The 26,603-nt window shown below is 40.9% G+C and overlaps 1 protein-coding gene across 6 annotated transcripts in view; it reads left to right on the top strand.

Moving 5' to 3' along the window:
• The window catches only part of pde5ab (phosphodiesterase 5A, cGMP-specific, b), a 116,826-nt gene that overhangs the window by 53,690 nt on the left and 36,533 nt on the right, over positions 1-26,603 (top strand). For 4 of the 6 annotated variants that reach the window (XM_063043555.1, XM_063043552.1, XM_063043558.1 and 1 more), the window contains 4 exons: positions 6,679-6,790; positions 6,910-6,994; positions 23,616-23,791; positions 25,812-25,871. In XM_063043555.1, coding sequence (XP_062899625.1) covers positions 6,679-6,790; positions 6,910-6,994; positions 23,616-23,791; positions 25,812-25,871 — 433 coding nt within the window. The remainder of the gene's footprint in view (positions 1-6,678; positions 6,791-6,909; positions 6,995-23,615; positions 23,792-25,811; positions 25,872-26,603) is intronic. The other 2 variants (XM_063043554.1, XM_063043553.1) reach the window with 2 other exon arrangements.

The following is a 26,603-nucleotide window of genomic DNA, read 5'->3' as shown; positions in this document are numbered from 1 at the left end:
GACATGTGCAGGTCAACTGGATGGAGTGTTCACTAAGTTCTTTAACCTCTCACTTCAGCAGTCTGAAGTACGTAATCAGCTTCAATAATGCCGGTTCCTGGGAAGAACGTGATGACCTGCCTCAATGACTATCATCCAGTAGCACTTACATCCATAGTGATGAAATGCTCTGAAAGGTTGGTGATGAAACATATCAACTCTTGCCTGAGAAATGAATTAGATCTGCACCAATTCACCCACCGTCACCAAGGTCAACAGCAGATGCCATTTCATTGGCTCTTCATTCAACCCTGGAACATCTAGACAGCAAAGATGTATATAATAGAATGCTCTTCATTGACGACAGCGTGGTATTCAGTACTATTATCCCCTTAAACTAATCAATAGGCTTCAGGACCTTGGCCTCAATACATTCTTGTGTAACTGGATCCTCAAATTTCTCACTTGCAGACACCGGTCAGTTTAGTTTGGCAACAACATCTCTTCCACAATCTCTATTCACACAGGTGCATCACAAGACTATGTGCTTAGCCCCCTGCTCTACTTGCTTTATACTCATGACTGTCAGGCTTAGCACAGCTCCAGTGCAATATTTAATTCTGCTGACAATACCACTGTCATTGACGGAATCAAAAGTGGTGGAAAATCAGCATGTAGGAAGGAGATTGGCTATCTGGCTGAGTGGTGCTATAACAACAACCTCTTCCTCAATGTCAGCAAGACCAAGGAGTTGATCTGAGAAGAGGAAACCTGAAGTCCATGAGCCAGTCCTCATCCGGGGATCAGAAGTGAAGAGGGTCAGTAACTTTAAATTTTTTGGTGTTAACACTTCAGTTGATCTGTCCTGGTCCAGCATGTAAGTGCCATTATGAGGAAAGCATGGCAGTGCCTCTACTTCCTTAGCAGTTCGTGAAGACTTGGTATATTATCTAAAATTCTGACAAACTTCTGTAGATGTGTGGTGTAGAGTTTATTGACTGGTTTGATCATGGCCTGGTATGGAAACATCAATGCCCTTGAATGGAAAATCCTACAAAAAATAGTGGATATGGCCCAGTCCATCACGGGTAATGCCCTTGCCACTACAGAGTACATCTACACGGAGCACTGTCGCAGAAAAGCAGCTTCCCTCATCAAGGACCTCCTCCATCTAGGCCATGCTCTCTTCTCACTGCTGCCATCAGGAAGGAGGTATAGGAGCCTCAGGACTCACACAACCAGGTTCAAGGACAATTATTACCCCTCAACCATCAGGCTCCTAAATCAGAGAGAATAATGTCACTCAACTTCACTGGCTTCGTCACTGACCTGTTCCCACAACCTGTGGACTTACTTTCAAGGACTCTTCATCTCGTGTTCTTGATATTTATTGCTTATATATATATATTTATTATTATTATTTCTACTTTTTTCTTCTGTATTTGCGCAGTCTGTCTTTTGCACATTGGTTGCTTGTCCATTCTGTTGGGTGCAGTCTTTGATTGATTCTACTGTGTTTCTTATATTCACTTTGATTGCCTGCAAGAAAATGAGTCTCAAGGTTGTATATGGTGACAGATATGTACTTTGATAATAACTTTACTTTGAACTTTATTAAATTTACATAAAGAAAAGTGATTGATAAGAACCATTACAAGAAATATAAATTGGATTGGAAGGCAAGTGGGTGGTGGTGATATGTGCTGATGCTTTTATAGGGATTTAACCTAAATTTTGGGGTAATGAAGTTCTGTATTTCCTTCTTTATAACTAATCTGAAAATAAGAAATCTGTGTGAATCTACTTAAGCAAATTATGCTTTTGAAGAAAATATAACAGGAACACAAAGAAATATTGGGGTCAAGTGTACTGATCTTCTGATTGTTGAGAGTGGATCTGTTTATCCTAACTTAAGCAGTTACATGTTGCAAAATGGAATTTTGATGTGAGTTGTGGGTCAGATGCTGGAGACATCCTCCTCCATCGATGATTCCAGGGGCTGAACAAACAAGTATTCTGGGCTGATGGGCCTATACACATTGTTTCTGCTGCTTTGCTTTATGGTTGATATATTTAGTGCAGGGGTGGCGAACCTTTTTGAGAGCCTGTGCCCAAATTGGTGAAAATCTAAAAAGTTATCTTGTGTGCCGTGGTAATTTTGAGCAGAGATTATCATTAACTAATGACCAAGGAACAATAATTATGGACTTTTTCTGTGGAAAAAAAGATGAGTCCTGTTAGATATTACATGAATTCATTGTTTTACTATAAATAGAAGTATAACACAGACAGATTTAAATAAATGAAGCATTTCAGAAAATCTGTTAAAAATTAATATTACTTTTTAAAGGACAATTGAAAAATAACATCCTTTCTATATAGTGTTGTTATTGTAACTATTTTCTATCCAAATACTGATGTGTTCACCAGGTCTGGGAGGATTTCAAACTGTATCATCCAACATCACCTGTTCTCGCAACTGTTTAGCTGGCACTAAGCTGCCATGAGACATTTCATGTGTGTGAATACATCTCATTGCTCTCAGGTTGTAAAAACAATTATTTGCTGCTCATTTGGCAATAAAAATAATTATTATTTATCTTTTTATTATGGGTGGTTCAAATAATTGAGATGCTGAACTGCATGCTGTGTGCCAACAAAATTTTGTACATGCCATAGTCTTTCCCCCCCCCCCCCCGATAGTGGACCAATGCTAATATGAATAAAGTTGCCAAACTTGATTGCAAAAGTACCCGCTCTTCACTTTCCTTAACGTTGATGTTTCTGATTGATTTCTCGCACTGAAAGTCACATTAAAGTTATTTTCTTAATTTATTTACTTCCTCAGCTTCATACAATCAGTTTTAAAGGAGAAGGAAATTAAAGAATCTCTAATCATCAGAGACACTTAAACACTGTTCAAAGATCTTTGAAAGCAGTTGCCTATCCAATGACATGAGAGTAGACTGTGAGCAGGTCTTCTAGATGTGCTGCTTGAGGTTTGGTTGTCATGAGTGGCCCGATGTGCCTTGCAGAACGTCTCTATGGAAAACCGGAATGTGCAGGGCCAGAAATACTGAAGTGTGACTGATGGAATGCATAGCGGTACATGTGCAGTTGGCAAGCCAGAAAAAGCACAGACCATTCCAATATAAACTGCTCTACATTTCCTAGTGTAGTTTGTGGCAGCGGTTTCAAAATTACTGTATTTAACTCTTTCCCGCCAGAAGTTGCTGCTAGTTTTACCCAATAATTAATGGGAGTGATACTGGCCTTCTCATCATTACTGCGAATGATCATCCATTGTAATTGCAATCCAGAGTATGACACACTCTTTCTCTTTCTTTCTCTCTTTCTCTCTCTTTTCTCCTAATAGGCTTTTGTTTTTTACTGACTGTCTTTTATAACTTCTATTTTTGTTCTGATCTTCATCTCGTAATTCCAATTTTTACTTTATCTTATTATTCTGCTGTGTTAATTGTCTTTTTACTCCTTTTCGTTATGTGAAAATCTGCGTCCATCTTCTTACTTATTAATCCTGCTCTTGCTATACCTGAAACAATTCTTGCATCATGACTTTCACAGTGGTGAAGCTTGCAGTGACACCAGCTCAATGCACTGTTCCATGATATCTGTGTGGAGGTTCCATTGTTCTCGTGAATGCAAGGGTTTCCTTCAGGTACTCCAGTTTTTCCCCCATATCTCAAGGACTTTTGGTTGATAGATTAACAGACCATGGAATAGGTTTTGAGTAGAGTTGGGGGGGAATGGGAAGCATCTCAATCTGAAAGTTTGACTGTCCATCTCTCCCCATAGATGCTGCCTGACATCCTACATTCCTTCAGCGTTGTATGTGTTAGTGGGCTTTAAGGTCTGTATCCATGTCTATTAACCTTACCTGGCATGAAGTATTTATATGTCAGGTCTCCTGTTGGAGGAGAGGTGGATCAAAAATCGCCTTCTGCACTGTCCCAGTCTAATTTAACTCTTTTGAGATATTGGGCATTACTAGTTTGGGAGGATTAACTCACAGCAGGATTGTTCCTAACATGATGCATCAGGCTACTGCCACACAAATTTCAGTAATACCATATTACGATACACACTATTGCAATAGAAGATCAAATTTTAAACCATGCAGAAATATTATAATTATTAACCTATCATTTTACTTTTAGGCTGAGCATTCGACTGAGGTTTTCAGTGAATGGGTAGGTGGAACCAGAAGGGAGAGAACAATGACCTGGGGCTGGCCCATTGCTTCAAAACAGCAACAGCAATATTCCACTACCAGTTCAGGGTCTTCCACCTTCTCTGCCTGATGGTTCTTTGAAGTAAATGTGTGCTGTCTCCCTTTTGTCATATATAGAAAGAATATGAATGGAGTGATGAGGTAGGAAGCTCTGCCCTTCTGTCTCCGTGGTACCGTCTAACTTTAGGTGGTCGAGCAGTGGAGAGCCCAGACAGTCCTCTCGCATTCAAATTTCCCATTGACACCAATTCCAGTCAACAAGGCAAATACATTCATCTTCGGTCACTAGCATTAACTCTGTTTGAAGTATGGAACGAGGGTCTTTTTCTTCCCCACATATTTACACTAATTCCAATGGAACCAAATGTTAAAGGATTTAGCATAATAACCAAAGTAATAGGTTTAACACCAAAGAAGTGTAGATTTAAAAGATGTGTGTGAGTGTGGAAAGGAGTTGTTAAAGGGTTGAGAGCTGTAAGTGATATCAGCACAGGAGAGAGGAAATGACAGAGATATGAAAGAACTACGGGTGAGTGAGGAGTGTGCATGTTTATAGTAAGCATCTTCTGAGAGTCAGTAAAACACAGTAGGAAAGTGAGGCATATTCGGAATTGTAGTGTGTCATATAATAGAAGATCATAAGCCATATTCATGAAATGCCCAGCAGCCCTCCTGATTATTAATGGGTAGAACTACAAGTTATGGTATTTACATAGGGCACAGTTAAATGCAGAAATCCAGAAGTTTCTGCCACTGCTACCATGCTCCAACATGGGCTTTGTCGTTCCTGTCTTCATAAATGTAAGCTGAATAGAAATCACTCTTATAGCATGGGTTTAAGCTAATTACCCAGGATTATTAAAGTAATCTTGGTAACTTGAACCTTACAGAGTAGCAATCACATTGTACCTGAAATATCAAGCATCAAGTTACGTTTCTCTCAGAAAATTTCTACCATTGTAAATCCTTTGAGAAAACAAGAAGTGACCTTTTGTGTTTTGTTATTTTGTACATTTCTCATAACCGGTGTATTTCTTAATATCTATATTCCTTTTTGTACACTGATTTACAAGTCATTTTTTAAAACTTTCTGTATTGCTGTGTATGAGAATTTGTCAATCTAATGAGTTGAATAGTCTCCACAGTGAATCAGCTGATCTTTAATGTTGTAGATCACCAGTAGACTGGAAATTTGCATTGCTAAATCCATTAAGTACAATAGATGCACACAAAGTGAATTTCTGTTTATGGAAGAGATCCATACTAATTTATTTCCAAATCTTATATCAACTTGCATTGCAATATTTTTATTAAATTATAAATTTCTATCATAATACCTGTGACAAAAACCAACCACATTATATTTTCAGCACCTCCCATTTTCACAAGTGATTATAATAGAAATTTGCTCAGACTATTCAGACAGATTCCATTGTAAAATGCGAATGACATATAGTATAAATACTAAGTCAGTAAAAGCTATTTTTAATAAAGAGCCTGAATCAATAGAGTAACGTTAACTGTCCATTTCCATCCTCAGATGTTGCCTGGCCTGTTGAGTTCCACCAGCAATTTTTTCTATTGCTTATCCATTAGAAATTTAATTAAGCATTATCACCAAAAGTAGGTTTCAATGATAAGTGATAAGACTCAGCCCAAGAATAGCTTTAACAGATGGTGAAGCCTTTTGCTCACTGGCTCACAAACATGCGATATGGAACATAGATCACTACAGTACAGTACAGTGGTACAGGTTCTTCGGCCCATGTTGTTGTGCATTCCTTATAACCTACTCTAAGATTAAATAAAATATCTAACAAACATCTACAAAAAGAAAAAACTGTTTTAACTAGCAAACAATAAACTACAGTAAATAAATAAATAAATAAATAACAGTAAATTTTTAAAAAATGATCTCATGCTAACGCAGACTTTAACTTGCCATGTGTTCAGTTGGCAGATTTCCCAGCTGAAGTATTACAAAAATTCCAGCTGTTTAGACTCCCTTGTTCCATGAAGAGTCTGATTGACAAATATAGTTATCCTTTTAGTGATGATCAGCTTTTCTGAAGATTGAGACCGCCACCTTAATTCAGGTATCTGAACTTCCACATTGTTGCAAAAGTGAAGCCCTCAACCCAGCAGTTTTGCAGAAGATCCAGACCTGCCTGTTAAAATATTAATTTATTGTCTTAGTATTTATACTCAAATAAAAAGGCTCCATTAAAAATGTAGTAATCCAGCATTAAATAAATTGAAGAGTCAGTTAGATTTAGATTTACTACTGTAAATGGATGTAGACATTACAAATGGGTGCAAGGCACAGCACAGCTTTCTGGTAAAGTAGGAAGGAAGCTCTGTTTAAAAAATGTTTATCATTTATCTAATGGATAGGCAGATTGCTTGTAACTACCGAGCCCACTAACATAAATTTGTTTTTTTCTTAGCAGGAACTACAATATAAATAAAATCAACTATATGTTTGCAAAATATGCTAAAAACACAATGGAAACATTGAATATTACAGATCTTAGCAAGGATAAAAGGTTCATGTGGACAGTAAGTGAATATTTTAAATGCTCAACAAATTTATACTGATTTAGCCTTAGGACTATATAATTTAGTTATATTTGGAATATGCCCAGTAGCTTTTAACCCTATTTTTATTTGCTTGATAGAATGAAAATGCAGAAAGTACAAACAAGCAAATAAAAAGCTTGCTCTGCACCCCAATTAAAAATGGAAAGAAGAATAAAGTTATAGGTACTGGAGCTTCTCTGAACATTTTAATATATGTTTTTGTTGCTTGTATGTGTGGGGTTTTATGTACATTTTTATTCATTCAATCAGCAATCAAATGTTCCCTTCGTATCTTCAAAGATGTTAGTTGGGTAGAGAAATAATAGATTTTTGGTTCTCTGCTGTCTTATGTACTAATTTCACTGGGATGCATTAATTATTGAAAAAGCTTGGCTAAATACTGCAGGAGATTCGTGTTCCAATCTAAGTTCTTAGCACTGCTATTATTGAACTGAGAAATATGTAAAGTACAAATTTAATTGTTCAATTATTCAAAGCTACAGCATGGTAGTAGGCCCTTCCAGCTCAAAGTGCCCGTGCCACATAATTATACTCATGTGAATAATTAATCTGTTAACCCTCGCATCTTTGGAATGTGGGAGGAAACCTGAGCACTCGGAGGACACTCGTGCAGTCAATGGAGAGAATGTACATACTCTTTACAGACAATTGAACCCCAGTTGCTGGCATTGTAATCGCACTACAATAACCATTTATCTGATAAAAAAAAATAAAGATTTATTTCCCTAACTCTAAATAGGAATGCATCCCTTTGAATTGCATAACTATGAATGCATATTGAGGGACAGATGAAGAGTGGTGATGATAAATGTAGCGGGCAGGATCAAGATGAGTGGATATAAGTGAATGGATATTGGTGGATGAAGTGATAAATGGATTCGGACAGATGAACATAGATGAATTAAGTTAACTGGGTGAATTTAGATGGAGGGAAATTGATGTATGGAATTGCTGAATGGCTGTAGATGGATAGATATAGATGGTGAACTTTGATATGAATATTGATGGATAGGTATGACTATATAGATGCTAATGGATGGATGTAATTTAATGGATATTGATGAAATGAGAAGGATGAATGATATAGAAGGACTGATAGAATGGATATGTATTGATTGAAGATGTAAATCGACAGAACTTATAAGTAGGTATAGAGGAATGATACCTGTTTGCATGCCAATTAATGGATTTAGATTGTTTGATATAGCTAGGTAGACTCCGATATAAAGACATAGATCGATAGATATTGACATATTGGTTGATTATTTCTCTAATGTTCCTCATGAGCATTGAACCTGAATCAGTAACCAAGTTTGCCAAGTCATATGTTCTCTTCAACCAGGCATCAGGCCAGATATTGTGCATGGAAAGATAGGAATTCATCTATGTAATAGAAGAGATTTTCTTATGAACCATGTGTACATTCCTGCTAGTCTAGACAAAGCTTTAGTAAATCCCTAGATGACAGCTTATTGTAAAGAATGGAGAAGTGGTTTTCGGGGATCCAGATAAAGTTTTGTTGAAGTTACATTTAATTAATTAACTTAATCTAAATTACTAATTCCCTTTTTTACATTTAAGGTAATATTTTTATTCTTTAAGTGGAGAATGCCGGAAGTTCTCCATAAAATCCAAGCTTATATCTCTGATGGAGAAACAATTTTTTTAAAAAGTGGATTAAAATGTACAGAAAGAGAATGAAGTTCATCTTTGTGATAGAATGGAGATGATAATAGTGTATCAGCTACATTCTAGCTAATTTTCTTTTCCAAATGTGGAGGAAATGCACAATGGGCTACTGATGCATGGTTGGATCTTTTACACAGATTACGTATAAATATACCACATTGCTCTTTTCTTATTAAGAGGAGGTTATTTTTGTTAACATGATATTTCACCTTTGAGCAGTGTTTTGTAAGTGTATGCAACATTAGAACTACCTTTCTTCTTTAAATGAAGAACTACAAATCTAGTCCTTTAATCTGTTCTCAGAATATTTCTGATTTCCTTACACCTTTTGATGTTTAACCAATTTTTAAACAGTTTGGTTTTAGATTTGAATTCAAAAAAAGAGCAGTTTCTCTGTCATATTGGTTTGGATTTGGTGTTACACTTCTTGAAGTTTGCTTTGGATCCAATTTGGACTCATTTTGTAATGTAGTAAAAATTAAACGGCTGGATACTAATGCAAGGTGTCGACCCAAATGGTCAACAATTCCTCTGCCTCCATAGATGCTGACTGACCCACTTTGTTCCTTCAGTAGTGTGTTTATTTGTTCCAGATTAAAGCACCTACAATCCCCCGTGTCTCCATTTTGTAATGCAGTGGGACCTGTTCTGCCTCTTAAGGTTCCTTGTGCTTCCAGTAAGATGGCGGCACGCTCAATCACAGTGGTTTCTACAGGGTCAACAAAGGGTGCTACTGTCCTATTGAAATGTATTTCTAATGATCGCAAGATCCTGCCATACATTAAGAACTTAAAGTACTGCTGGACTATACTATCAGCAAGATGTTTGCTGGTGGAGAAAGTGCAGGAACTGTGCAGAGTGCTGCTGCCTGAGTCGATGGCGGCCTACAATCTAATAGCGAGTAGCAGACTTTGTCGCTTTCTTATGATGAGAAGACTCTTTTGATCATTGTTAATCAGGTGTGCCGCAGTTTTGACTGGCTGATTTATTGGCTGAGTGCGGGTGGGGGTAGCGGGGGAGCTGCAAGGCCTCAGTCGTAGTCTGGACTAGGCCTTAAGCTGCAGAGACACCTGTTTACAGCCGCCAGGAGAGAGGCGCCATAGCCAGTGCGCCCCACCGGGGGTGGTGTGGCGTGACGTCAGCAATGGAATCGGAGCTGTCTCCCCAGTGTTTGCTCCGCAGAAGGCAAGCTCTGCTGTGGTCGACTGCAGGTTTTGGTGGCGCTCCGTGGACTCAAGGCCTCGAGCTGTGGGGTTACCTGTTTTACGGTGCCAGGACAGAGCCACCTGAGCTGTAGCGCACCACCAGGGGCAGCTTGGTGCAGCGTCTAGGTTGGAATCAGTGCTGTCCCGTGCCCCCCCCCCCCCGCCCCACAACCCCCGTGTTCACTTGGCCAAAGACAAGCTCTATTGTGGTCGACTAAAGACTTCAACGGACTGAAAGGTTTGGACTATATATTTTGCATAGTCATATTTTAGTGATATTCTTTATGGTCTTGATATCTTGTATATGTGAGGATTAGGCCTCAAGGCGTGGTGTCACCTGAGAGAGGCATCGGAGCCAGTGCTCTCCACTGGGGGCGGTGTGGTATGGTATCCTGGCTGGGGTAGGTGCTGCACCCCAGTGTTTGCTTGGCAGAAGACTAGCTCTTTCGTGGTCAAAATTATAGATTGGTGGTGCGAGTTTTGGACTCTTTTATTGTGTGATTGTGATATAATTTGTGCTTGCTATCTTACGTGTGCTTTCTGCTGTGTATGACTGTTTGTACTGTGTTTTGCACCTTGACTCCAGAGCATTGCGCTTTGTTTGGCTGTATTCATGAATAATTCGAGCCTCAGCTGTGGCAGCGTGTTTGTGTCCTTGAGCAAGGCACAACCACTCATTACTCTAATGTCTGTCCAAGGAGTGGCGCCCCACACAGACTTCCAATCTGCGCCTTGTAGGGCGTGAAAATGCCCGACACAGGCCTCTCATGGTCTGAGTTGACGTTCCCTCCCTTAGCTGAGTATTTCTTACTTTTCAGTGCGGACTCGGCAAAGCTAAAAATGTCTCAAGATTAATGAGCAACATATGGGGATCGACCAAGTACAGTGTCCACAGCAAGGTGAAGCTGTCCCAGAGCTGTGTTCTCTCTGCACTCTGTTGAAGCGTAGATGAAGTCACCAGAGAGACAGAGTCACTGGTAGATACAAAGCAGCTTCTTTATTCGACACAACAAGGTACAGCAGGCATCATACGGACGGAGACGTTTTTGGTAGAAAGGTCTGCTAGCCCAATGTGGGCTCAATATTTATATGCTAAACACAAGAGGCAATCGCTACTTACAAAGTTATAAACAATGCTTCCTTTTGAAGCTACATACAAAACATCACACCTTCTGACTTCATCCTTTCCTCCTGACGCCAACATGTCTAGGTTGATACTCACAGCCTTTAGGAGTGCAAGTCAAATCCACAATACATTTATTTGCTATTTTACGGGCTAACATAGAGGGCAATTAATATTTATAAAGTATAGATAATACTGTCTTTGAAACTACCTGTAAACTTCACACTTCCATCTGCAGCGTCTGGCTAGTATTCCAATATTCACAGCTTTGAGGAAATGCATTGTTGTGAGCTCAATCCACAGTACTTTGTCAGACAGAAGACTGGTGGCAAGCCATTCAAGTGTAAATGAATCATCTACCCAAAAACTCACTCTAACAGTCCCTCCTCTTGACCCTCCTGGACAAAAGTTAAATTTCTACCAGGAAAGGCCAACCGAGGAGGATCTGCTCAAATAGGGCAGCAAAAACGCCCTGTTGTGAAATTCCCCCCCCCCCAATTTTATGTACCTCGATATATATCCTAGCATTCCCTAATTGCTACCTACCAAATGTTAAGCAGAGAGGCTGTTCCAAGTCTTTAGGAATGCGGCTCCTTTCGTGTGTCTGTCGGCTCTTTCCCTGCAGGCTGACTGCAGCTTAATCACATTCCTTTGTCTTCAGCCCTTTATCCTCTGGTCGCTGAAATTCTCCTTCCAGGAGCACCCACAGGCCTTCTCAACGATGTACAGGAAGGGGTTGGGGTGGCCTCTATGTAAATGTCTGCAAGGACCTCTCCCCAGTGGCACCCCCTTCCGAACTGTCCAGTCGATCACTGGCTCAACTGCTGCAAAGGGCCCAGTTCCTCATACTGGGGGTGACTGCTTCCAGATGCCATGTGCAGTCTGAAATGCCATCGAAGTGGTGGAACTTGCCGTCTCTGCTTTAACTCAAAAATCCCTCCCCGTCTATTTCCCAATAATTTTCTACAGTATGCTATAAAATTAATCATCTACCTTCAGCAACCAGCCTTCTCTACAGAGTACCATCATCCTCACACTTTAGCAGGCTATTCATGGTTTTCCAACACCCTCTCAGTGTCCTCTGCCACGGTCTCGGCGTTATCTGCATTTGCGTTTTCTCCGGGTATATTTTCATCAGCTGTGGTCAGGTCTGGCATAGCCGTCTGGTGTTCCTCTCTTAGGTTCTCTGTAATTACATGGTTACTGGGTACACTTGATACCCCGCTCTGTCTGTGGGAGCAACAAGAGGGTGAGCCGTATGCTTTAACCTGGGTCCAGTGTTTCCACTGGCTGCCTCGCCGAGTCTGCACACAGACACACGTATCATTGGTTAAGAGTACCGTCTGTGGTCCTATCCACCTGGGGGCAAACCCTGGCCTTTCCAGCAGCACCCTCACCATGACTTGGTCGCCGGGCTGTGGAAGGACTATACCCTTTCCCTCTGGCTCTCTCTGATCAGCGATTTGCTGCTGCTGTTTCACTCGGTCTTTAAACACTTTAAGTTGGTTACAAAGGTCTTTCACATATTGGGTCATTCTATCCCTGTAAGCCCCAGGCACCCTGCGACCCGTAATTACCTTATAAGGGAGTTTCATTTCTCGCCCCATCAATAACTCGTAGGGGCTGAGACCCAATGTGCGGTTCGGGGTTGCGCGCAATCTCATCAGGAATCCTCGTAATACATCAACCCATGTCTTTCCTGTCTCAGCTATAGCTTTGGCTAATGCATTCTTGATTGTTCGGTTCATCCTTTCTACCATCCCTGAACTCTGGGGGTGGTAGGGTACGTGGAACCATTGTCGAATCCCTAGCAGACGGCACATTTCCTTCATCACTTTCCCTGTGAAATGTGCTCCCTGATCTGAATCCACCTGAACTGGGGTTCCCCACCTTGGGAGGATTTCCTGAACTAGGATCCATGCAGTGGTGCGGGCGGTGCAGTCCCTTGTTGGGAAAGCCTCTACCCACCGGGTGAAGTGATCCATAATTACTAGACAGTAACTTTTCCCCTGCTTTTTGGCAGGGGCCTGTGAAGTCTATCTGGATGTTTTCCCAGGGTCCCCTCGGCCGAGGCTGATTTGCCAGCTGTAGCTTTCTGCCCTTACCAGGGTTATGCTGGGCACAAATGATACAACGGCGGCAGAATTTCTCAACATCCCTGCCCATCCCTGGCCACCACCAGTCCTGCCAGGGGGTTGTGATCATGCTCTGCCTTCCCTGATGCATCATCCCATGATATAACTTTAGTAGTATCTGTCTAATACAGGGTGGGGCCACCGTGACTCTTCCCTCCCAATGTGTCCAGCACCCATCTGGTCCCTCCTTTGCTCCTTTTCTCCTCCATTTTTCCTTCTCTTCTGCCTCGACCTCGTCATATAATTTTACTAAGCTGGCTTCTGTCGTTTCCTCCTGCACACTTGCAATTTCAATTGCCTCTTGTTCCCCTGCTGCCTAATTCGCAGTAATGTCTGCCCTCGGAGGGACTGGGAAAACTTTATGTTCTGGAGTGGCCGCAGTCTCTCTGAGTATCCCCTGGTGTTTTTGTTCCTTCGCTATACCCTGAACAGCGGTCAGTGTGTCAGTTTGTATAGGGTCCTGCTTAGGGGGTTTATACAGACCCTCCTCTATTTTAACTGGGTTTATCTTTACTCGACCACAAATCTTGCTTGTGTGTAGCCTACATTGCTGGGAACTGCTGACAAGGTAACCCATAGACACCATCGTGGCTGCAGTCTCTGATGATCGGGGCAGCCGCGACTATGCTAAACAGGTTGTGTATTCTGTTGGTTGCGCGCGTTCGCTGCCCCTGACTCGTCCATATTATTTCTCCCTTTCCCGAACCTATAACATCTCCTGCTTCCCTTAGGATGTCTTTTCCAAGGATAGTGCCCTTGATATTTAGACAAACCCAGAAATACACTGGAAGCTGCACTCCCCCGATTTCTAGTATTTGCTTCTCGCTTCTTTCTGCTTTTACTGTTTTCCCTCTGACACCCCTGATATATATGGCCGGTCCGGTTGTTGGTAAGGGTACGTCTGTTATCGATACTGATGCCCCTGCCTCCACTAACATATTGCATTAAGCTGGCATGAAACATTTCCTATGAAAGCATCTAATTGCTTTCAGGTTGTAAAAACAATTATTTGCTGTCTTATTCGGCAGTAAATATAATTAACCATATACCTATGTAACAATTACAGCACAGAAACAGGCCATCTCGGCCCTTCTAGTCTGTGCCGAACGCTTCCTCTCACCTTGTCCCACTGACCTGCACTCAGCCCATAACCCTCCATTCCTTTCCTGTCCATATAGCTATCCAATTTAACTTTAAATCACAATATCGAACCTGCCTCAACCACTTCTGCTGGAAGCTCGTTCCACACAGCTACCACTCTCTGAGTAAAGAAGTTCCCCCTCATGTTACCCCTATACTTTTGCTCTTTAACTCTCAACTCATGTCCTCTTGTTTGAATCTCCCCTACTCTCAATGGAAAAAGCCTATCCATGTCAACTCTATCTATCCCCCTCAATTTTAAATACCTCTATCAAGTCCCCCCTCAACCTTCTATGCTCCAAAGAATAAAGACTCAACTTGTTTGACCTTTCTCTGTAACTTAGGTGATGAAATCCAGGTAACATTCTAGTAAATCTTCTCTGTACTCTCTCTATTTTGTTGACATCTTTCCTATAATTCGGCAACCAGAACTGTACACAATACTCCAAATTTGGCCTTACCAATGCTTTGTACAATTTTAACATTACATCACAACTCCTGTACTCAATGCTCTGATTTATAAAGGCCAGCATACCAAAAGCTTTCTTCACCACCCTATCCACATGAGATTCCACCTTCAGGGAACTATGCACCATTATTCCTAGATCCCTCTGTTCTGCTGCTTTAATCAATGCCCTACCATTTACCATGTATGTCCTATTTTGATTAGTCCTACCAAAATGTAGCACCTCACATTTATCTGCATTAAACTCCATCTGCCATCTTTCAGCCCACTCTTTTAACTGGCCTAAATCTCTCTGCAAGCTTTGAAAACCTACTTCATTATCCACAACTCCACCTACCTTAGTATGATCTGCATACTTACTATTCCAATTTACCACCCCATCATCCAGATCATTAACGTATATGACAAACAATATTGGACCCAGTACAGATCCCTGAGGCATACCACTAGTCACCAGCCTCCAATCTGACAAACAGTTATCCACCACTACTCTCTGGCATCTTCCATCCAGCCACTGCTGAATCCATTTTACTACTTCAATATTAATACCTAACGATTGAAACTTCCTAACTAACCTTCTGTGTAGAACCTTGTCAAAGGCCTTACTGAAGTCCATATGGACAACATCCACTGCTTTACCCTCGTTAACTTTCCTAGCAACCTCTTCAAAAAATTAAATAAAGTTTATCAAACATGACTTTCCACACACAAATCCATGTTGACTGTTCCTAATCAGACCCTGTCTATCCGGATAATTATATATACCATCTCTAAGAATACTTTCCATCAATTTACCCACCATTGATGTCAAACTCACAAGCAGCTAGGTTTACTCTTAGAACCCTTTTTAAACAATGGAACAACATGAGCAATACGCCAATCCTCCCGCACCATCCCCGTTTCTAATGACACTTGAGATATTTCTGTCAGAGTCCCTGCTATTTCCACACTAACTTCCCTCAAAGTCCTAGGGAATATCCTGTCAGGACCCGGAGACTTATCCACTTTTATATTCTTTAAAAGCGCTAGTACTTGCTCTTCTTTAATCATCATAGTTTCCATAACTTCCCTATCTGTTTCCCTTAACCTTACACAATCCCTCTCCTTAGTGAATACCGAAGAAAAGAAATTGTTTAAAATCTCCCCCATCTCTTTTGGCTCCACACATAGCCGTCCACTCTGATTCTCTAAGGGACCAATTTTATCCCTCACTATCCTTTTGCTATTAATATAGCTGTAGAAACCCTTTGGATTTATTTTCACCTTACTTGCCAAAGCAACCTTATATCTTCTTTTAGTTTTTCTAATTGCTTTCTTAAGATTCTTTTTACGTTCTTTATATTCTTTGAGCACCTCATTTACTCCAAGCTGCCTGTATTTATTGTAGATATCTCTCCTTTTCCGAACGAAGTTTCCAATATCCCTTGAAAACCATGGCTCTCTCACACTTTTAACCTTTCCTTTCAACCAGACAGGAACATAAAGATTCTGTACCCTCAAAATTTCACCTTTAAATGACCTCCATTTCTCTATTACATCCTTCCCATAAAACAAATTGTCCCAATCCACTCCTTCTAAATCCTTCTGCATCTTCTTAAAGTTAGCCTTTCTCCAATCAAAAATCTCAACCCTGTATCCAGACCTATCCTTCTCCATAATTATATTGAAACTAATGGCATTGTGATCACTGGACCCGAAGTGCTCCCCAACACATACCTCCGTCACCTGCCCTATCTCATTCCCTAACAGGAGATCCAACACTGCTCCTTCTCTAGTTGGTACCTCTATGTATTGCTGCAAAAAACTATCCTGCACACATTTTACAAACTCCAAACCATCCAGCCCTTTTACAGAATGGGCTTCGCAGTCTATGTGTGGAAAATTAAAATCTCCCACAATCACAACCTTGTGCTTACTACAGATATCTGCTATCTCCTTACAAATTTGCTCCTCCAATTCTCGCTCCCCATTTGGTGGTCTATAATACACCCCTATAAGTGTTACTACGCCTTTCCCATTCTTCAATTCCAACCAGATAGCCTCCCTAGACAAGCCTTCTAGTCTATCCTGCCAGAGCACCGCTGTAATGTTTTCTCTGGCAAGCAATGCAACACCTCCCCCTTTTGTCTCTCCGATTCTATCACACCTGAAGCAATTAAATCCAGGAATGTTTAGTTGCCAATCACACCCCTCCTGTAACCATGTTTCACTAATAGCTACAACATCATACTTCCAGGTATCAATCCATGCTCTAAGCTCATCCACCTTTCTTACAATGCTCCTAGCATTAAAATAAATGCATTTAAGAAATTTTCCACCTCTTTCTCTCTGTTTATTACTAACCGTGCAAACAACTTTACTATCTCCTTTTTCTTCCTTCTTCCCTACATCTGTTCCTACACTCTGGTTCCCCTCCCCGCGTGTATCTAGTTTAAATCCACTGGAGCCTCTCTAGCAAACCTACCTGCAAGAATATTTGTCCCCCTCCAGTTCAGGTGTAAACCATCCCGCTGGAACAGGTCCCACCATCCCTGGAAAACTGCCCAATTATCTATCAATCTGAAGGCCTCCCTCCTGCACAATGTCTTCAGCCACGTGTTGATCTGTGCTATCTTACTATTTCTAAACCCGCCTGCACGTGGCACTGGTAGCAATCCTGAGATTGCTATCCTGGATGTCCTGTCCTTTAACTTGGCGCCTAACTCCCTAAACTTGCCTTTCAGGACCTCCTCACTCTTCCTACCCACGTCACTGGTCCCTACATGGACCACGACATCCGGTTGCTTACCCTCCCTCTTGAGAATACTGAGAACTCGATCCGAGATATCGCGGACCCTGGCACCAGGGAGGCAACAGACCATCCGGGATTCTCGATCTCTTCCACAGAACCTCTTATCTGTCCTCCTAACTATTGAATCCCCTATCACTACTGCTCTCCTCTTTTCCCTCCTTCCCTTCTGAGCTGAGGGTCCCGTCTCGGTGCCAGAGATGCAGCCACTGCAAATTGTCCCTGGTAGGTCATCCCCACCAACAGTATCCAAAACGAGGTACTTATTACTGGTGGGAACGGCCACAGGGGTGCTCTGCTCATTCTGTCTATTCCCCTTCCCTCTCCTGACAGTCACCCAGCTACCTGTCTCCTGACTCTTAGGGGTGACAATCTCCCTGTAACTCCTGTCTATTTCTGCCTCTGCCTCCCGAATGATCCGAAGTTCATCCAGCTCCAGTTCCCAAACTCAGTTTGTCAGGAGCTGCAGCTGGATGCACCTTTCACAGGTGTAGTTATCAGGGACAGTTGTGCTTGCCCTGACTTCCCACATACTGCAAACGGAGCACTCAACTGCCCTAACTGATGCCTCCATTACCTACTCTTAAGGTAATTAAATTAATTTAAGGAACTTACCCGGTCTTGCCTCACTTGGAGTGAAGCTGGTCCTCAGCCTCTGTTCGCCGAAACCTCTCGAGCCAAAGCCTTCCTACTCTGTCTCCCTCTACTCGGTCACCCGCTCTGTTAATCTGCTCACTATTAAACACTCCCGCTGCCTCACAGTCCGACTCACACGCGATTACACAGTTGTGCCCCGTTCAACTGCCGAAGAAAATCCAATAATTATTATGTATCTTTTTATTATGGGTGGTTCAAATAATTGAGGGACTGAACTGTGGGATGTGGGAAGACAGGGAGACGTCTAGTGGCTCTGATGACTACAACTGTGAAAAGTGCATCCAGCTGCAGCTTCTAACAAACTGTGTCAAAGAGTTGGAGCTGGAACTTGATCAACTCCGGCTCAGTCGCGAGGCTGAGGGGGTGATAGATAGGACAAATACAGAGGTAGTTACATCCAAGGAGCAGGATACAGGAGATGGGTGACAGTCAGGAGGGGAAAAGCGGTTAAGGAGCCCTGTGGCCATCTCCCTCAACAACAGGTACATCATTTTGGATACTGTTAACCTTACAGAGTAAAGTCACAATGGTTGAGTCTCTTGCACTGAGTCTGGCTCTGTGACTCAGAATCCAAGGGGAGAGAAGAGGTATGCAGTGATGAAAGGGGATTCGTTAGATAGGGGAACGGAGAGGAGGTCCTGTGGGTGAGAACAAAATTCCCAGATGGTATGTTGCCTCCTGAGTGCCAGGCTCCAGAATATTTCAAATTGAGTCCCCAGCATCCTTAAATGGGTGGGTGAACAGCCAGACATCATGATCCATGTAGGTACCAGTGCCATGGGTAGGATGAGTGCTGAGGTTCTGCATAGGGAGTTCAGCGAGTTAGATGCTAAATTAGAGGGCAGAGTTGTGACCTCAGGATTACTGCCCATGCCATGTGCTAGTGAGGCCAGAGCTTCAGTTTATTACATGGCTAAGGAGTTGGTGTACAAGACAGGGCATAAGATTTGGATCATTGGGCTCTCTACCAGGGAAGGTGGGACCTGTACAAAAGGAATGATTTGTACCTGAACTGGAGGGGTTTAATATCCTGGTGGGAAGGTTTGTAAATGCTGCAAGGTTGGGCTTAAACTAGAGTTGCAGTGCCAGAGCAGTTAGTGGAGAGATTGTGGAGGAAGATGTTGATAAGATCTCAGACAAAGTTAGGAATCAAAATATTGAACATGGTGCAACTAGTGTCCTGAGCTGCATATATTGAAATGTAAGATGTAGGAAAGGTGGATAATAGAGCTGAAAATGAGGTAGCTTGTTTACAAACAGAGTCAATGTGTAGTGAGAGGCTGTTGATAGGGCAAAATTGCAGCCAACAGGATGAGTTGCAACGTAAAAGGTGGACAAAATCAAAAAGGGTGAATACAGGACTGTAAGTTTTGTATTTGAATGTGTATTATACGGAATAAGATTGATGAAGTTGCAGCACCGTTGCAAATTGGCAAATACGATGTTGTAGGCATCACTGAATCATGGCTGAGAGATTATAGCTGGAATCTTAATGTCCAAGGATACTCCTATCAAAAGGATAGGCAGTAAGGCAGAGGGGCGAATTGCTCTGTTGTAAATAATGAAAAAGGTGACATAGGATCGGAAGGTGATGAATCATTGTGGATAGAGCTACGGACCTGCAAGGGTAAAATGACCCTAATGGGAGTTGTACGCAGACCCCAAACAGTAGTAAGGATGTGGCCTACTACACTATAGTGGGAGGTAGAAAATGCATGCCAAAAGCACAATGTTAAAATAGTCAATATACAGGTAGATTGGGAAAAATCAGGTTGGTGCTGGGTTCCAGGAGGGGCAATTTCTAGAATGCTTACAAGATGGCTTTTTAGAGCAGCTCGTGGTTGAGGCCACTAGGGAATCAGCTATTCTGGATTGGGTGCTGTGCAACGAACCGGGATTGATAGGGAGCTTAAGGTAAAAGAACCCATAGTGGCAAGTGATCATAATATGGTCGTATTCACCCTGAAATTTGAAGGAGAAGCTAAAGTCAAATGTATCAGTATTACGATGAAGTAAAGGAAATTACAGAGGCATGAAGGAGGAGTTGGCCAGAATTGATTGGAAGAGAACATTGATGTGAAGACAGCAGGGCAGCAATGGCTGGAATTTCTGGAAGCAATTCGGAGGGAACAGGGCTCCCAAAGAGGAGGACATATTCTGAAGAAAAGGTGACATAACCTTGCCTAACCAGAGAAGTCAAAGCCTGCTTTAAGCAGACATTCTACCTATGTTCCTTGCATTTTCTCACCCTGCTTCCGGATTCTTGTTAAAAACTTGGAGCTTCCAAATGCTTTTACTATTCTTTGATGAAAGAAAGAGATCTCAGGTGATACCAGTGATGCAAATAAACAGGTGTGGGTAGATGGGGAGAGTTTCCAGCAAAGGGTTTTAGGGGTGGGTACAGAAATTGGAACCTAGATTGATATATGTGGAAATATTCACCTAGAAAGGTTATCAAGGGCTAGGTATAATTAATTGGGTAATAGTAAGAAGAGAGAAAAAAAAATCAAATAAATGCTGAGTCATCTTAATGTGCAAATTCCATCACTTTCACAAAGATTTTTTTTGGATATCCTTGAGTTAAAAATATAATTTAGTTCTTACTTATTTACTTTGTGGAGTTGAATTATTTGACCCTTTTATGAATTTGATGACAAAACGATGTTGTAGTGGAGCATGCTTAACATCTAATCAGTTCAATGTTAACATGAGGTACTATTACTGCTCTGTAAGACTCTGGTTAGACCATATTTGGAGTATTGTGTTCATTTCTGGTCGTTTCATCATAGGAAGGATGTGGAGGCTTTAGAGAAAGATATTTACCAGGATGCTGCTTGAATTAGAGAGCATGTCTTATGAAGAACGGTTGAGCGAGTTCAGGTTTTTCTCTTTGAAGTGAAGAAGGATAAGAGATGATGCAAAAGAGGTGTATACGATTGTGAGAGGCACTAGTGGACAGCCAGTGCTCTTCTCCCAAGATGGCCATGGCTAATACTAGAGGACATTCTTGTAAGGTGAATGGAGTAAAGTTTAGAGGTATTAGGTATGTCAGAGTTAGGTTTTTTATACAGAGTGGTAAGTGTCTGGAATGTACTGCCAGGGCTGGTGTTAGGGCTGATACATTATTTAAGAAACTCAGATAGGCAAATGGATAAAATAAAATTTGAGGATTATGGACTGCGTAGGATGGAAAGGTGAGATTGATTTTGGAGCAGGTTAAAAGGTTGGGCCCATAATGTGCTGTACCTTTCTATGCTCTTTGTTCTAAATGCATTTGGTAATTGTGACTGATGAAATAATCATGGTTTCATAATTTTTGCACCCAAGTGTTTAATGATTTATACCTGCTGTCATGCTGAAACCTATTTTCAGTGCATGTCTTTATCTTTTACCTTCTGAACTTCCTGTCAGCCTAATCTAACTTATTTTCTGAACCACTGTTGCCTCTTTGTATGGCTTTGTCTCATATACCTTTTCATCTGTTGATTATTACTTGAGTAATGTTAACAGTGACAATATGGGTTTTGTTAAAATCATTCTGATTTATTTGACTTTATATAAAATTTGTCTCATTAAAATGACGTACGAGCCCTACTCTTTTTAAAATTGGCAGTGAAAAATAAAATAAATAGAAATGTAGGAAAGTACACAAATGGTTAATAAAGCCCCTGAAAATCTGTTGATTGAAAATATTGCTCAAGGAAGTGATAACACCCTACAATTTTGAATAAGCTTCCATCAGAGTATCTTACAAAGACATTCTGCTTCCACCCTTAAAACTTGGAAAGTGATATCAAAAATTGCTTCAGTCATTCTAATGTAGAATAAGGTAGTCTCTGCATCAAACGAATATAAATTGTTGTTTCTTTGGTGCATAATTTTTTGTGCATGAGTGACATAATGCTAAAGTATGACTACATTTAGATTGCACAGGTGAAAATGGATTCTTAAATATAAAGCTGTTCATAAAATTGGCATTATATACAATATAGCACTGTTTTACAGGCTGATTTTAGAACCTAAGAATTGCAAGGCAAAATACACCATGACTGATTAAATTCACCTTGTACTTTTTTGAATTATGAATTATTCAGTGGGAAACAAGTTGTGATTAACCACAGCAATCTTGGGCAGTTATCTGCAAAATGCCCTGATTGAGACATGGATACCACAAATCTATAGTTTTCACATTAACTGAGCCAAGGAAATGTTCACAGGCGCCATAGTTTCCAAATGAGGTTCCAAAATTGTCCGATAAAATATTTACAAAGGCATTGAAAACTAGCATGTTAGGAGTTTAGCTTAATTATTTGCAACCAGAAATCAGATTGGGAGGGCACCAGATTCAGATTTCATACTCTAACCTCAGAAGGTCAATGTTGTCAGAGATCCTGGAATTATCTCCTTTTTACAATATATAGCATTTGTTGTACATTTAAAAATCTGAAAAATCTTAGGGGAGAAAGCAGAAAGTTAACAATTGCCAGAACATGAAACATTAAAAAGCAGATTTACCAGATTTAAAAGAAGGTTCACCAAATTGATTCCTGGGATGGCAGGACTTTCACATGATGAAAGACTGGATCGATGAGGCTTATACTCGCTGGAATTTAGAAGATTGAGGGGGGATCTTATTGAAACGTATAAAATTCTAAAGGGATTGGACAGGCTAGATGCAGGAAGATTGTTCCCGATGTTGGGGAAGTCCAGAACGAGGGGTCACAGTTTGAGGATAAAGGGGAAGCCTTTTAGGACTGAGATGAGAAAAAACTTCTTCACACAGAGAGTGGTGAATCTGCGGAATTCTCTGCCACAGGAAACTGTTGAGGCCAGTTCATCAGCTATATTTAAGAGGGAGTTAGATATGGCCCTTGTGGCTAAAGGGATCAGTGGGTATGGAGAGAAGGCAGGTACAGGGTTCTGAGTTGGATGAGCAGCCATGATCTTACTGAATGGCGGTGCAGACTTGAAGGGCTGAATGGCCTATTCCTGCACCTATTTTCTATGTTTCTATGTAGAACACACTCAAAGGCATGCGGTCCTTTTCAAATTCAAGCTCGGGCTGCAAAGGAAGATATGACCCTGTTTGTTTCTTACCAGACAAGTTGCATTAAAATGATCACTTTGGTGAAGTTTGACATCACCTCCCCATTTGTCAAATAACAGTATAAGAAGAGACCACAGAAGAGATCAAAGATCCACGAAGAATAGGCATAGGGATGATAAATGATTTTCAGTTGTACATTAGTACTTTATATTTGGTTCCTTTAACAACACTCCCACAGAAACTGCACAAGAACCGTGAGTTTGGTTTTGTAGCTCAGCAGCTGTCAGTGACAGATACTTCAACATAAAATTGGAAGAATTTAAATAATCCACCAGAATATCACAGTTTGCTTTGTGATTGTAAAACATTGCATCACATTGCCAAATAGGTGCCTGTTATTCCAACCTCTGTGTAACATAATTTCAAGCAACTACTTACAATGAACCAAATCCAAATGCACAACCATTAAAACATAGTCACAGTCAAATTATAATTTTAATTATGTTTTGATTAGCTGTGATTGTGTTCTGCAGGTGTCTGCCAGCTGATGAACAAAATAGGTGAAACTTTTGACAAAATCAAGGCCTTCAATAAAAATGATGAACAATTTCTGGAAGCATTTGCCATTTTTTGTGGATTGGGCATACAGAACACTCAAATGTATGAAACTGTTGAAATGGCAATGGCAAAACAGATGGTGACACTTGAGGTAAGGGACATAAAGATGGAGCTTTTGCTTTTCATCGCAACCTTCTAAGCTCATTATTTGGTCCATCCTTATCCATTGACCTTCCTTCCTGAAGCATTTTGCTGGTCCAGAAATACTGTAGCTACAGATATAATATTACAATTACTCTCCAAATGCTTTATGCTCCTTGAAGAAATTGATCAAGCGCTGTTACTAATGCTTTTACATATGTCTCCGATCACTATCTAATGGAAACCTTTTGCTATGGCCTGACCCCCTCATTCCTGCTATATCCAGCTGTAACATGGAAGGTTAGTTTTCCTGCTCTTCAAAAGCTGCTTCCTGCTGTGCCAGTCATGGATTGGCCTGTTCAAAGGATGCGGCAGCTTTCTCCCATTGGCTGACTTTCACGCCGTGGCACCAGATCCTGGTACCGGGCACCTTAGGGGTATACGAATAGCACGTGCGAGAGCCTGGGTCTCTTTTCGTTATGGAGCTCCCCTTCAGACTGGGCTGCAACCAGGGCTGAAGGACCATTGGGAAAGTGTGCTGTAGAATGTTGGGTCTGTGTACACACTTAGAGAAGTACCTGTTCAATGTTGTAGTTGTGTAACTTGGGGGGACTTAGCAAAGTACCTGCTTGAGTTAGAAGTCTTACTGAATGATTAACACTGTAGTTTTATAACTTGGGGCGTAAGTAACTACTTGTTTGACTTTGATGTTTGGTTGAGTGTTTTGCTGTTTGTAAATAAATGGTTAATGTGCTTACTTGCAACATGTCTTTGTCCTGCCTACTGAATCCACATAACACCAGCCTAAAGAATATTTTCTACATTCAGGAAGACTTGGCGATGGGTAACTAGGTTTCATTATTTGTTTATAAATAAATAGATAATGTGCTAATTTGCAATCAATTTTTTCCAACCCACCTATTGAATCTGCAAATTTGCTTCTGAGTAACATCAGCCTTTATAATATTATCTATATTCAGAAAAGTTTGGATGTGGTTGACTAATAAATTAGGGCTGATAGGTAGGGATTATGTGTTATAAAGGGCCCTCTATAAGAAACTTATTTGGTTTTGACCTGTGAAGCCCAGGAGAGTCTTGTGCTAGTTTTTAGCCCACAACCAAGGCCTAAACTCCTAAATACGCGAGAATTTGCTGTCCTTTACAGTATTCCAGATTAAAGGCTACTGACACTGGGGATTGTCGGATCCTTCCTGGCTGCTGTTACCTGCTGTCCTCTATGGCAGCTATTAGCGATAATGCACTCAGATTGGTGTAGGTATGTGCTGGGGGTATTCAAATTTTAAGAATTCTATCAACTTTGCTTTCTCACTGAAGTTTTGCTATTTCTAAAACTTCCCACCTGTACGGTTTCCACTGACCCCTCATCCTCAGAAATCAAATGCTTATTTTAAAGTGGAATTATCCATTTTACCAGCTGGTTATGGCAGATTCCCTTTAGTTCCTCTTGGTTTAGGAACTGAAGATAACTGGTTAGAAAGTGACATGAATTTTCTTTAAGAAGCAACCAGAAGAAAGGCGAAAAGAACAGAATATGTTGAAGGGTTATAGTGGGTGGGAAGAGCATGCAAATCACCTACATTGAATGTTTGTCTCCGTTCTGTAAATTCTGTGAGATTCTAAGGGCTGCATAATTGCTTGATCTGCTCCATGCCTTGTGTTTGCTTCCTGTTGGATACCCACAGTCACACTTGCCATTCAACAGTTGAGTGGCTTGCAAAACCTTGGAAGTCTCACTGTCATGACTACTCCATGAAGAGGAGCATCCATCAATGGCAACTTGACTCCAGCCTTGTTTTGGACCATGACCTGCAGGCAGCCAATACAGTCAGAAAGCTTTTTCCACTATGATTAAATTTAGAGATGGTGGAAAGTCAATTAAGTAGTTACAAAAATATAAATTACCTTTTAAATAATTTAAATGTAACTAATTTATGTAAATGAATGAAAAGTATTGATGTTAATTTCAGGCATAATAATGTGTTCAGAACATGTTTCGATGATCTTTTTAGGTACTTTCATATCATGCATCTGCTACTGAAAATGAAACTGAGGAGCTTCAGGTAACAGCGGTAAAAACACTTTTTTTTCATTTCCATACTGTTATTTTGTATATATTTAATTTAAATTTTAATTACACCTAGGTTGTGACCATATCTGCTAACTTCTGATATTTGGGCAGGTAAATTTACAGAGTTTCATCGGTGTTGTAAGTGTCAAAACCTTTGTTCTTTCCAAGGTTAATCAAGGGGAAATTGTGAAGCATCCAAGAATGGATATAAGACAAACAGTTTGATAATACATTGAAAAGGGGAGGTAGTTAGAGGTAGATGTCATTATATGAAAACTTTCATATACAGAAGTGTATATGAAGAAAAATCTGTGAATAATTTCTCTGAAGGGAATTCTACAGATGTAATAAAGAGAGGGATAAAAATAAATCCTTAGACCATAGACCATAACATGTAGAAGCAGAGTCAGGCCATTCAGCCCATCAAGTCTGCTCTGCTTTTTCATCATGGCTGATCCCGGATTCCACTCAACTGCATACACCTGCCTTCTCACCATAACCTTTGATGCCCTGACCAATCAGGAAACTACCAATTTTCACATTAAATATACCCACTGTCTTGGCCTCCTCAGCTGTCTGTGACAGAGCATTCCACAGATTCACTACTCTCTGGCTAAAAACAGTTCCTCCTTAACTCTGTTCTAAAGGGTCATCCCTCAATTTTGAGGCTGTGCCCTCTAATTCTGAACACTTCCACCATAGGAAACTTCCTCTCCATATCTACCTTATCGAG

The sequence above is a fragment of the Mobula hypostoma genome, chromosome 3 (assembly GCF_963921235.1).
Source record: "Mobula hypostoma chromosome 3, sMobHyp1.1, whole genome shotgun sequence".
Taxonomy (NCBI): Eukaryota; Metazoa; Chordata; class Chondrichthyes; order Myliobatiformes; family Myliobatidae; genus Mobula; species Mobula hypostoma.
This window is presented reverse-complemented; position numbering and strand designations above follow the sequence as displayed.